The sequence below is a fragment of the Amblyraja radiata genome, chromosome 34, assembly GCF_010909765.2.
Source record: "Amblyraja radiata isolate CabotCenter1 chromosome 34, sAmbRad1.1.pri, whole genome shotgun sequence".
In the NCBI taxonomy this organism is placed as follows: Eukaryota; Metazoa; Chordata; class Chondrichthyes; order Rajiformes; family Rajidae; genus Amblyraja; species Amblyraja radiata.
The window spans coordinates 21,486,191-21,499,192 of record NC_045989.1 but is presented as its reverse complement, the minus strand read 5'-3'; the positions used below and the strand labels follow the sequence as shown (position 1 = coordinate 21,499,192).

Here is a 13,002-nt window from a genome sequence, read left to right as displayed (position 1 = left end):
CTGATCATCCAACTCAGTATCCTGTACCTGCCTTCTCTCCATACCCCATGATCCCTTTAGCCACAAGGGCCACATCTAACTCCCTCTTAAATATAGCCAATGAACTGGCCTCAACTACCTTCTGTGGCAGAGAATTCCAGAGATTCACCACTCTCTGTGTGAAAAATGTTTTTCTCATCTCGGTCCTAAAGGATTTCCCCCTTATCCTGAAACTGTGACCCCTTGGCCTGGACTTCCCCAACATCGGGAACAATCTTCCTGCATCTAGCCTGTCAGGAAGATTGCAAAACAGTTATAACTGTGTAATAACTGAAAATGTAACTGAAATATTACTAGGTACACAAAATTGCTGGGGAAACTCAGCGGGTGCAGCAGCATCTATGGAGCGAAGGAAATAGGCGACGTTTCGGGCCGAAACCCTTCTTCAGACTGATAGGGGGTGGGGAAAGAAAGAAGGACAAAGGGAGGAGGAGGAGGAGCCCGAGGGCGGGCGGATGGGAGGAGACAGCTAGAGGGTGAAGGAAGGGGAGGAGACAGCACGGGCTAGCCAAATTGGGAGAATTCAATGTTGATGCCATAGGGACGCAAGGACCCCAGACGGAATATGAGGTGCTGTTCCTCCAATTTCCGCTGTTGCTCACTCTGGCAATGGAGGAGACCCAGGACAGAGAGGTCGGATTGGGAATGGGAGGGGGAGTTGAAGTGCTGAGCCACCGGGAGGTCAGGTAGGTTATTGCGGACTGAGCGGAGGTGTTCGGCGAAACGGTCGCCCAACCTACGCTTGGTCTCACCGATGTAAATCAGCTGACATCTAGAGCAGCGGATGCAGTAGATGAGGTTGGAGGAGATACAGGTGAACCTTTGTCGCACCTGGAACGACTGCTTGGGACCTTGAATGGAGTCGAGGGGGGAGGTGAAGGGACAGGTGTGTTCCTCCAATTTCCGCTGTTGCTCACTCTGGCAATGGAGGAGACCCAGGACAACAGCGGAAATTGGAGGAACAGCACCTCATATTCCGTCTGGGGTCCTTGCGTCCCTATGGCATCAACATTGAATTCTCCCAATTTGGCTAGCCCGTGCTGTCTCCTCCCCTTCCTTCACCCTCTAGCTGTCTCCTCCCATCCGCCCGCCCTCGGGCTCCTCCTCCTCCTCCCTTTGTCCTTCTTTCTTTCCCCACCCCCTATCAGTCTGAAGAAGGGTTTCGGCCCGAAACGTCGCCTATTTCCTTCGCTCCATAGATGCTGCTGCACCCGCTGAGTTTCCCCAGCAATTTTGTGTACCTTCGATATTCCAGCATCTGCAGTTCCCTTTTGAACACTGAAATATTACTTCCTGGCTTGTGGTCGCAACATATTCGTCAGTGTGAGTGGTGAAAGTCACCATTCTGAGATCACTGGAGGTCAAAGATCACCCTCAGGTAACATCAGAAAAGGTCAAATCCCCATCATAAAGTTTGCAAGACCTTTGACCTTCAGGGTTAACAGTGAATTACGATGTTTGTTCTCACTGTCAAATCCAACCAGTGATCCCGGGCATTCAAAAGCACATCTTTAGCAGAACATACTGACACTTAATTTAGTCTAGGGATACAGCCTGGAAACATCCCTTTGGCTCCACTAGTCCGCGCCGACCGACGATTACCCGCACACTAGTTCTATGTCATCCCAGTTTTGTATCCTACACACACTAGGGTAATTTGCAGAAGCCAATTAACCTACAAACCTGCACGTCTTTAGAATGCGGGAGAAAACCGGAGCACCCGGCGAAAACCCACGTGGTCACAGGAAGAAAGTGCAAACTCCATACTGACAGCACCCGCAGACAGGATTGCACCCGGGTCCCTGGCACGGGAAGGCAGCAACTCTACCGCTGCGCCACCAAAACTTCACACATCGTTCGCCTCACTAATCCCAATCATCCTTTTCACTTTTACTAAAGTAGCTGCAGCTCTACCAGCAGCACCAATGCATCACATTGAGGTCTGTGCTGCCACAATGTCTATACTTTACTGATAACAAATAACATTTGTGCAAAGTGATATTGAGCCTGCACCAAATTTATGGTTGGCAAAGGATTCCAAAGTTCCTCTCTTTTACCTCCTAACCCATCCAAATGAGTAATAAAATGTCAGATAACTCACTAAGTATTTATTTTGAATTGGATAAAAGAGAAGCAGGAGGATGAGGGGAGCACAAATTCATGAGGGGGGGTGAGATTTAATGAGAACCTGTGGGGTAACGTTCTTGCACAAAGGGTGGTGGGTGTATGGAACGAGCTACTGGAGGAGGTACTTGAGGCAGTTACTATCACAATGTGTAAGAAACATTTCGACACGTACATTGATTAGGGCAGGTTGAGAGGGATATGGGCCAAACGCAGGCATGTGGGACAAGTGTAGATGGGGCATGTTGGTTGGTGTGGGCAAGTTGGGCCGAAGGGCCTGTTTCCACGCTGTGTGAGTCTTTGATTTTATTCCACCCCACTGCTGCTTGAAACATCATTCTAATCCGAAAGATACCGTTACATTTCTGCTCACCTGTTTAGATTTCCAAACTTCCAAAACTGGCATACCAGCAATGATAGAATTAGGGTCTTCCTGTGACGCTGAATTCACAGTGTCATTGGCACCAATAACCAGAACCAAATCAGTTTCTAAGGGGAAAAAAAAGAGAACATTTTACATCATTTTTGTGCTATTAAAAATCTAAACATTTAAATATGTTTTCTAAAATTTGGTATTTTCGAGCCCCAAACCCATTTGTTCCACAAGATTACAAACAGAACACACACGAGATCAAATAAAGTGTGTTGCTGTCGTAATAAATGCCACTGAAGAGACCTGCATGGAGTCAGAAATGGAGCTTAAATCAATCACATTGAATACAGTTCATTTATCAGTCATCCAGAATGTAGAAATGTTCATTTAACCTCAAACCACACGCACTGAGTAACGTGACAACAACCACATGGCAACATTTTCCTCGGGAGGTTGTACCATTAATTCACGCCGGAGGAATCATTGCTAATTAACTCCAGTCACCATTCTGTGCAGAAGACCTTATTCTAGGAAGGATGAAAGCCTGCAAAGCTGCTTTGAATCAAGTCGAGCAGCAAGGAGAACTTCGAAAAACTGAAGTCAAAAGGAGTTCATTAGAACACAACTGGATTCAGACGCGATGCAAGAGAAGGGTCTATAATTGGAGACCCTCAGATTATCTTCGATCGGATTTAACCGTACATTAAACGTTTATACACTGTGGACGGCTTGTTCGTAATCCTGGATTGTCTTTCCGCTGACTGGTTAGCGCGCAACAAAAGCTTGTCTGTACCTCGATACACGTGACAATAAACTAAACTCAACTCACAATATTTTTAAGTACAGTTTTTGTTGTAACTGTGGCCACAAAACAATTCACAGTTAATTCGAATTTGCAACTTTCTCTCGATAGGCACAGGGTGATGAAAGAATTAGGCTGGAGGTGCCTCAGACTTTAGAATATTTCAGCCTCACCTGGGAAATCATGGTTGATCTCATCCATTTCCATAACAACGTCGTACGGCACGCCGGCCTCTGCCAGAAGGACATTGAGCTGACCGGGCATTCGACCAGCAACTGGGTGTATTCCAAACCTGCAAATTGTAATCCGATCGATTAATGAGGTGTCCTTGACAATAATAACTAGAGTAGTTGTGTTGTATGGGGAGTCACAGTGGCACAGCGGTAGAGTTGCTGCCTTACACCGCCAGAGAGCCGGGTTCGATCGTGACTACGGGTGGCTGGCTGAACAGAACCTGCGCGTTCCCCCCGTGACCTGCGTGGGTTTTCTCCGGGAGCTCCGGTTTCCTCCCACACCTCCTGGTTTGCAACCTAAACAGGGTTTCCACCATCGCCTCACAAATTAGTCTCAGAGCCGTACAGCACAGAAACAGGCCCTTCAGCCCAACATGACCATGTTGGCCAAGTTGGCATGGAGGCCTAGTCCCATTTGCTGGCATTTGGCCCGTAGCCCTCTAAATAATTTATTTTCTTATATCCGGCCAAATGCATTTTAAATAATGTAAAGCACAAAGTACTGAGGATGCTCAGTGGGTCGGGCGGGAGGAATGGACAGATGACTTGGCGCTTCGGGACCCTTCTTCAGATTCCTTGTTTCTCTCTTTTTAAACATTGACGGCCAAGCAAGGGAATTCATTGAGACAATCTCCATCTATAATTGGGAGCGGAATACCGATTGAAGAAAAGCACGTGCTCACCTGACTTTTTTCCCTTGCTCAGTAAGCATCTTCACCATGTCAGCAATTGGATATTGAGCCTTTGCCGCACACAAGCCCCAACCTGTCACAGAACACACACGGTCAAACAATTCCACTTGCGATTGGGAAACATCTGACACTTTAGAACTTTGAACGGCATAAAATCCCGTCACTCTTTAGCGGAGTTTAAATAGAGATACAGCGTGGAAACAGGCCCTTCGACGGAAAACGTTAACCCTCAGTTTCCCATTAAATCTTTCCTCCCTCCCTCAATGTAAACCAATGTCCTCTGGTTCTTGATTCCCCAACTCTTGGCAAGAGACTCTGTGCACCTACCCGACCTATTCTGCCCTACTTTGCCAAAAGGAAGCAACTGACAGAAAGGCGTTTTCTTGTAAATGAGGAAAACGCGTTTTTCTTTCAGTTCTCTGTGATGGAATTTCCTACTTCTCTGGTATAAATATTTTCAAATTGTACTCAGAGAATATTTATTTTGTTCACCATTGTGCGTTGAGCATATCTCAAATACCCTAAAACGGGCAAGAACCAAATTTTGACAAAATTTGCCAGTTGCTTCCTTTTTTGTCAAATTTGATCCTGCATCCGGCACAGAGATCAGTCCCGTTAGTTATTAATATCACAATCTGACGATCAATGAACTTGATTAAAGAGTCGTTCACTTGAGTTTGAGATCTCAGGCTGTGAAATCGCCGACTGAATCCTCGGCAAGGCCAGCAGTATAGTCAAGGACGAGTCGCACCCTGCCCACTGCCTCTTCAGGTTAGCACGCAACAAAAGCTTTTCACTGCGCCTCGGTGCACGTGACAATAAACTAAACTAAACTGAAATCATCAGTTCACATATCAACATCCCCTCAGTGCAATCAAAGGGAAGAGCACAATCTTAGTTAGTGCTAATCTTGATTAGTACGGGTGTCAGAGGTTATGGGGAGAAGGCAGGAGAATGGGGTTAGGAGGGAAAGATAGATTAGCCATGATTGAATGGCGGAGTGGACGATGGGCCGAATGGCCTAATTTCTACTCCTATTCCTTATGAATTGCCTAACAATAGAGGCTAAAAGTAGACATAAAATGCTAGAGAAACTCAGCGGATGAGAAAGGAGTAGGCGAAGTTTCGGGTCGAGACCCTTCTTCAGTCTGAAACATAGAAAATAGGTGCAGGAGTAGGCCATTCGGCCCTTCGAGCCTGCACCGCCATTCAATATGATCATGGCTGATCATCCAACTCAGTATCCTGTACCTGCCTTCTCTCCATACCCCCGATCCCTTTAGCCACAAGGGCCACATCTAACTCCCTCTTAAATATAGCCAATGAACTGGCCTCAACTACCTTCTGTGGCAGAGAATTCCAGAGATTCACCACTCTCTGTGTGAATAATGTTTTTCTCATCTCGGTCCTAAAAGATTTCCCCCTTATCCTTAAACTGTGACCCCTTGTTCTGGACTTCCCCAACATCGGGAACAATCTTCCTGCATCTAGCCTGTCCAAACCCTTAAGAATTTTGTAAGCATATCTGAAGAAGGGTCTCGACCCCAAAAAGTCGCCTACTCCTTTTCCCCACAGATGATGCCTCGTCCACTGGGTTTCTCCAGCATTTTTTGTCTACTTTTGATTTTTCCAGCATCTGCAGTCCCATCTTGAACAATCGAGGCCGTTCATTTTCCTGTCAGTACAAATTAAAGCTCAATGGTTTTCACAAAAATAATTCCAGTTGATGGGATGTGGAGTAGTGTACATGTAAATGTTAAAATTCCTCCGTTAATTATCTTCAATTTGTGTCCCATGGCTACCAAACCTTACTGCCAGTGAAAACAAATTTCATCATTTTCTCTAAATGTCATAATTCTAATATCTAATCAAAAAAATGTTGTGTATATTGCATCTCCATCAAGCCAAGGGAATCATTATGGTTATGTAACAGCACAGATGTTAAAACGAATAACTCTAAATGTTGATTGTAATCATTTGTAATGATGAATTTATCATACTTACCTCCATTTTCTAACATGATTACCTGTTAGTATCAAAAAAATTCTCTCTAACCAGAGAAATAATATTTCTATATAATACCAACATTTGGCTTGAAAAAGCATCAAAAGAAAAATAATTGAATTTACCCAAATGGCACATTTAAAAGCTGATTAAGCAGTTCCAATTGTGATAAATGTGTATGTTATACTTCATTATTTCCAGATGTGGCTACGTTTAAATAAACAAGAAGAAATTAATATTGGTTTCAAGTTGCAGTTGTGTAAACCGAATGGTAGATCAGGGTTTTTCACGGTGGCGCAGCGGTAGAGTTGCAGCCTCACATCACCAGAGACCCGGGTTCGATCCTGACCTCGGGTGCTGTCTATACAGAGTTTGTACGTTCTTCCTGTGACTGCGTGGGTTTTCCCCAGGTGCTCCAGTTTCCACCCACACCCCAAAGACGTACAAGTTTGTAGGTTAATTGGCTAGGTATCATTGTAAATTGTCCCTAGTGTGTTGGATAGTGTGGATCACTGGTCAGAGCCGACTCAGAGGGCCGAAGGGCCTGTTTCCGTGTGGTATCTCGAAAGTAAAACTCATACCTGGAGTAATGATGATTGAATTGGCGTCTCTAATCATTTCAATGACCTGATCCACATTGACTTCAGTGTGAGTTCCCACAATTTCCATTGGTTTTCCTGAGCCAGTGCCTGTTGTTCCGTATCCACCCAGGATAACATTGGGTAATGAACGATTCATGGCCTGAGGAAAAACGCACAAAAATACTTGGGTGTAAAAAAACCTGCACCGGAGTTTCACATTCACATAGAACAGTACAGCAAAGGAACAGGCCCTTCTGCCCACCATGTCTGTACCGAATATGATGCCATAGCCAACTCTTAAAAGTGTCCACACTTAACCCATATTCCACCATTCGCATTTATATCCATATACCTATCCAAAATTTCACTGTACCTACATGGTTCCAACAAAAAAGTACCATTAAAAAAATCTCTTAGACGACACAAAGGATTTGAACTAATCCTTCAAAAACTTCCTACATCTTAAAAAAAAAAACTTTTAATGAAAATTTATGATAAGGCTTGTGAAACTAACGGAAAATAAATGTTGTATTCTCCTCATGTGCAATACTGTAAGCAACATTTCTTAATTACGGGTTCTATCAGTAGGGCGTTTGTACGTTCTCACTGTAACGTACGTGTGTTTTCTCCAGGAGCTCTGGTTTACTCCCACATTCCAAAGGTATGCAGGTTTGGAGGTTAATTGGCTTCTGTAAATTGACCCTAGTGTGTAGGATGCGAAAGAGTGATAACATAGAATGAAGGTCGGGGAGGACTCGATGGGCAGAAGGGCCCCCTGGTTTCATGCTGTATCTCCAAACTAAATAGTATTCCAAGTGCATTAACATTTGTGGTTCAAAATCTGGACCAGAGACAGAGAAACGTAAAAAAACATTATGGACACATTCGGATGTTCATGTATGCGCTCAGTTCAGTTTAGTTTATGTACTGAGGTACAGTGAAAAGCTTTTGTTGCGTGCTGACCAGTCAGCGGAAATACAACGGAAATTCCTTCCTCCGGTTCTGGGGGGGCGTCAGCCTAAACACGGGCCACTCATGCTCGAACCCTCGTCAGGAGATACGAGGACGGGCACGTGACGTCATGGGCTAGAGGGTGTGTCCTGGTACTTAAGGTCTCTCACCGCGAGACCTAGAGGAGTCAACAGGTAGCTGAGCCCGAGAGAACAACCTCGCTCAGCTACAGCAACAATGTAATATAGTTAGCGCACCAACCTAACGTGTCACCACTGAATAAACGACTCTTTGAAATGGCTTGACGTCTCACCTTTATTCACCACGTTTGGTGCCGCTACAACATGATTACAATCGAGCCATTTACATGATAAGGGAATAACGTTTAGTGCAAGGTAAAGCCAGCAAGGTCCGATCAAAGATAGTCCGAGGGTCACCAATGAGGTACAGAGTTACAATCACAATGGCCAAAGCTCAAAACATGTTAATAATACTTTGGAATGATAAGCACTTACCACACACATGATGTAGGACAGTATAGCACCAGAAGATCCAATTAGAGCACCAACAATTGTCATTAAATTATTGTCCAAGAGAAAACCTTCAGCACACAAGGCCCAGCCTGAATAACTGTTCAATACAGTGATCACTACAGGCATGTCTGCTCCACCGATGGCTGATGTTAGAGTCACACCCTAAACACAAAATATGATACAATGGTATTATGACGGGCAATATTTAACACAACGGGTTTAAGAAGGAACTGCAGATGCTGGAATATCGAAGATAGACAAAAGTGCTGTAGAAACTCAGTGGGTGCAGCAGCATCTATGGAGCGAAGGAAATAGGCAACGTTTCGGGACGAAACGTTGCCTATTTCCTTCGCTCCATAGATGCTGCTGCACCCGCTGAGTTTCTCCAGTACTTTTGTCCACCTAATATTTAACACAGCCTTCATTCTGATAAGTACATATGAGATAGGAAGGAACTGCAGATGCTGGATGACACCGAAGATATACACAAACTGCTGGAGTAACTCAGCGGGTCAGGCAGCATCTCTGGAAAGAATGGGTGACGTTTTGGGTCTGAAGAAGGGTCTCGCCCCAAATCGTCACTCATTTCTTCTCTCCAGATATGCTGCCTGTCACTCTGAGTTGCTCCTGCATTTTGTGTCTGTTTTCTTTCCAATTAAGGTATATTGCTGGCACCGAAAAAGCCGAGACAACAAAAGTGTGACATGCAGAAACAAGGAACTGCAGATGCTTGCTCACCAAAGAAGGCACAAACCTCTGGAGGAACTCAACGCATCAAGCAGCACCTCAGTCTGAAGAAGGGTCCCGACCTGAAACATCACCTGTCCATGTTCTCCTGAGATGCTGCCTGACTCGCTGAGTTACTCCAGCACTTTGTGTCTTCCAAAACTGTGATATGATACTTCCTCCAATAGGAACTAAAAATAAAATTTACATTCGCACGATTTATTTAAATACAATGAACAGAGCCCCAGTGAGACCACACCTGGAGTATAGTGTGCAGTTTTGGTCCCCTAATTTGAGGAAGGACATTCTTGCTATTGAGGGAGTGCAGCGTAGGTTTACAAGGTTAATTCCCGGGATGGCGGGACTGTCATATGCTGAGAGAGTGGAGCAGCTGGGCTTGTACACTCTGGAGTTTAGAAGGATGAGAGGGTATCTCATTGAAACATATAAGATTGTTCAGGGCTTGGACACACTAGAGGCAGGAAACATGTTCCCGATGTTGGGGGAGTCCAGAACCAGGGGCCACAGTTTAAGAATAAGGAGTAAGCCATTTAGAACGGAGACGAGGAATCACTTTTTCTCACAGAGAGTGGTGAGTCTATGGAATTCTCTACCTCAGAGGGCGGTGGAGGCAGGTTCTCTGGATGCTTTCAAGAGAGAGCTAGATAGGGCTCTTAAAGATAGCGGAGTCAGGGGATATGGGGAGAAAGCAGGAACGGGATACTGATTGGCCATGATCACATTGAATGCATTGAGTGCTGGCTCGAAGGGCCGAATGGCCTACTCCTGCACCTATTGTCTATTGAAATATATGACATAACTCTCAGGATAAAAATGGAGGAGGACAATTATTTATTCTTCCATAAAGATCGTCCCACCAGGCTTCAGAATATCACCAAAGTTTTTCCCCCCATTGCCCTGCACTTCTGTCTAATTTTTAATTGTTCTTAAAAAAAATATTCCTTCACACATACTAAAATTGCCTTCCAACTATTATGCCTGGTTTTAATTTGAGGATACTTAAATAGCAAATTAGAAAATGTCTCACCTTCAAGGCTGTTTTTTTATTTAACCTGACTAAAATCAGCGCTAACAATATTGTTTGAAATCTTTGAACAATATCAGTTTGTTAAACAAACACTTAGAATTAACTGTGGAAGCAACAAGCTACCGATGCCGGTTTACACCAAAGTTGGACACAAAGTGCTGGAGTAACTCAGCGAGCCAGGCACCATCTCTGCAGAAAACATAGTAAATAGGTGCAGGAGTAGACCATTCGGCCCTTCGAGCCAGCACCGCCATTCAATATGATCATGGCTGATCTTCCAAAATCAGTACCCCGTTCCTGCTTTTTTTCCCCCATATCCCGATTCCTTTAGCCCTAAGAGCTAAATCTAACTCTCTCTTGAAAACATCCAGTGCATTGGCCTCCACAAAAGGATGGGTGGCGTTTCGGGTCAGGGCCCTTCTTCTTAGAATTAATTGTGGAAACAATGAACTGTAGATGCTGGTTTACACCAAAGTTAGTGACAAAGTGCTGGAGTAACTCAGCGGGCCAGGCATCGTCTCTGGAGAAAGAGGAATAGGTGACATTTCGGGTCGGGGGCCCTTCTTCTTACAATTAAATTGCGGCCTTCTTACCATGACTGTTGACAGAGCAGAGACACTTAGCAGACAGGTCATGCCCATAGCGTAACTGGGATCCAGCATAAATGGTATGAGGCCGCCCACCGAGGCAGCCAGCAGTCCCGCATTGAGGTAATGACGACCAGGTAACATCAGTGGAGAAGAGCTGAGTAAACCTACAGACAAGAAGTCAAGTTCACAGGTTGCAGAAAATGGGATCTTAAAACAGACTTTAGGTAATCATTCTGAAAGTATATAGGCACCATTGTGGCTGATTTGGGAAAATTGAAGTGAACTTTGAAACTAAAAAGCAACATCACAGGGTCTTCAGTCGACCGATCGCCGACACAAGTTTAAAAGCATCCCAAAAGACGGACCCCTGCTGTAATGGGTTGTTGGAGGGAATTGGTTTATCAGAGGCCTCAACAGTGCTCATTGGGAAACACTTTGGGCTGTTTAGATTAGTTTAGAGATAAAGTGCAGAAACAGGCCCATCGGCCCACCGTGTCTGCACCGACCAGCGATCCCTGCACGTTAACACTACCCTGCACACACTAGGGGCCAATTAACCCACAAACCTGTACGTCTATGGAGCGTGGGAGGAAAGCGAAGATCTCGGAGGAAGCTCACGCTGTCACGGGGAGAACATACAAACTCCGGGTCACTGGCGCTGTGAGGCAGCAACTCTGCCCTAACTCTCAAGAGTGTTTTCGTGTGCGCACTGTTAAGGCCTTCAAAATCCCAACATGTTCGAAAAACTCACCACTGATCTATGAGGTGTTCTATTTAGTGCCTGTGCTTATCTCAGTAAAGCCAGATTTAGGGTACAGGTGTAGCTCAAAATCCCCTCCTACATGGGTATACAACTCACCTTAAAGATACAGACTAACTGCGGATACTGGTTTACAAGAAAGCTACAACGTACTAGAGTAGCTCGCTGACCGAGTGTTTGTATGTTATGTTGCTTAAAATTGGAGAATTTAATTTTCGTGCCATTAGGTTGTAAGCTACCCAAGCGGAATATGAGGTGCTGTTCCTCCAGTTTACGTGTGGTCTCACTCTGGCAATGGAGGAGGCCCAAGGACAGTACGGTCAGTGTGGGAATGGGAAGGGGAGTTAAAATGGTTGTCAACTGGGAGATCCAGAAAGCCTTGGCAGACCGAGCACAAGTTTTCAGCGAAACAGTCGGCGAGTCTACACTTGGTCTCCCCGGGGTAAAAGTGGCCATATTGGGCCGTATGCAGCAGATGAGGTGAGAGGTGGTGAACCTCTGCTTCACCTGGAAGGATTGCTGGGATCCCAGGGAGGAAGTCTACAGAGAGATGTTACATCACCTGTGCTTGCATGGGAAAGTGCCTGGGGAAGGGGTGATTTGGGTGGGAAGGGATAAGTGAACCAAGGAGTTGCGGAGGGAGTGGTCTCTGTCGAAGGTGTAAAGGGATGGGGACGGGAAGTAGCGGCTGGTGGCGGGATCACACTGAAGTTGGCAGAAATGTCGGAGAATGACGTGCTGGTTACAGAACTCATGGGGTGAAAGGCAAGGACCAGGGGAACATGGGCGAGAGAAGGAGCGAGAACAGAACCATGGTCATAAGGTCACAGAGGAGACGGGGATGAGGGATCCATTTAGAATTTAGAAATACAGCACGGTAAAAATTGTAAATTGTTGATAGTGTGTGTAAGATAGTGTTAGTGTACAGGATCGCTGGTCGGCGTGGACCCAAGGGCCTGCTCGGAGTTTGTACTTCTCCCCCATGACCTGCGTGGGTTTTCTTCGGGTGCTCCGGTTGGTTTCCTCCCACACTCCAAAGACGTACGGTTTTGTAGGCTAATTGTAGCAATGTTACAAAATTTTGAGATTTAAAAAATCAAGTCTGTAATTTATCCCATCAGATAAAGCATAAAAATAAGTTTAATTTGACACCTAATTCACTTTCATATCTCAAGTATTTAAAAAGTTATGGCCATTTTCATACTCGGAAATGAGCATCTTGTTCCCTATTGATTTTCTATGGACATAACAAAAAAGCTGTGATCGTGAACAGTCAAAAGCCCATAACTTTCTTAAAAATTAAGAGAACTGAATGAAATTTTCAGTTATCATAGATTGAAGCATTCTGAAACAAATATAAAATAATCTTACTTGGATGACCTGAAATTAAAGCATATAATTAGTTAGTTACCTAATTGTAGCTAATTTCAGACTTCAATTACTAGATCTAAACATCTATCCATTTCTTAATAAATGATTAACATTTTTAAATAGCCTAAATGTCCAAATAATATTCACAAATAATTCACAATAAAACATGATTTTT

The 13,002-nt window shown here is 44.7% G+C and overlaps 1 protein-coding gene across 2 annotated transcripts in view; it reads right to left on the bottom strand.

Annotated features, from left to right (window-relative positions):
* Window positions 1–13,002, bottom strand: part of nnt (nicotinamide nucleotide transhydrogenase) — a 60,921-nt gene that overhangs the window by 6,739 nt on the left and 41,180 nt on the right. For both annotated transcript variants that reach the window (XM_033050394.1, XM_033050393.1), the window contains exons 16-21: window positions 10,700–10,860; window positions 8,315–8,494; window positions 6,849–7,008; window positions 4,255–4,336; window positions 3,512–3,630; window positions 2,537–2,652 (exon numbers count right to left, since the gene is read on the bottom strand). In XM_033050394.1, coding sequence (XP_032906285.1) covers window positions 2,537–2,652; window positions 3,512–3,630; window positions 4,255–4,336; window positions 6,849–7,008; window positions 8,315–8,494; window positions 10,700–10,860 — 818 coding nt within the window. The remainder of the gene's footprint in view (window positions 1–2,536; window positions 2,653–3,511; window positions 3,631–4,254; window positions 4,337–6,848; window positions 7,009–8,314; window positions 8,495–10,699; window positions 10,861–13,002) is intronic.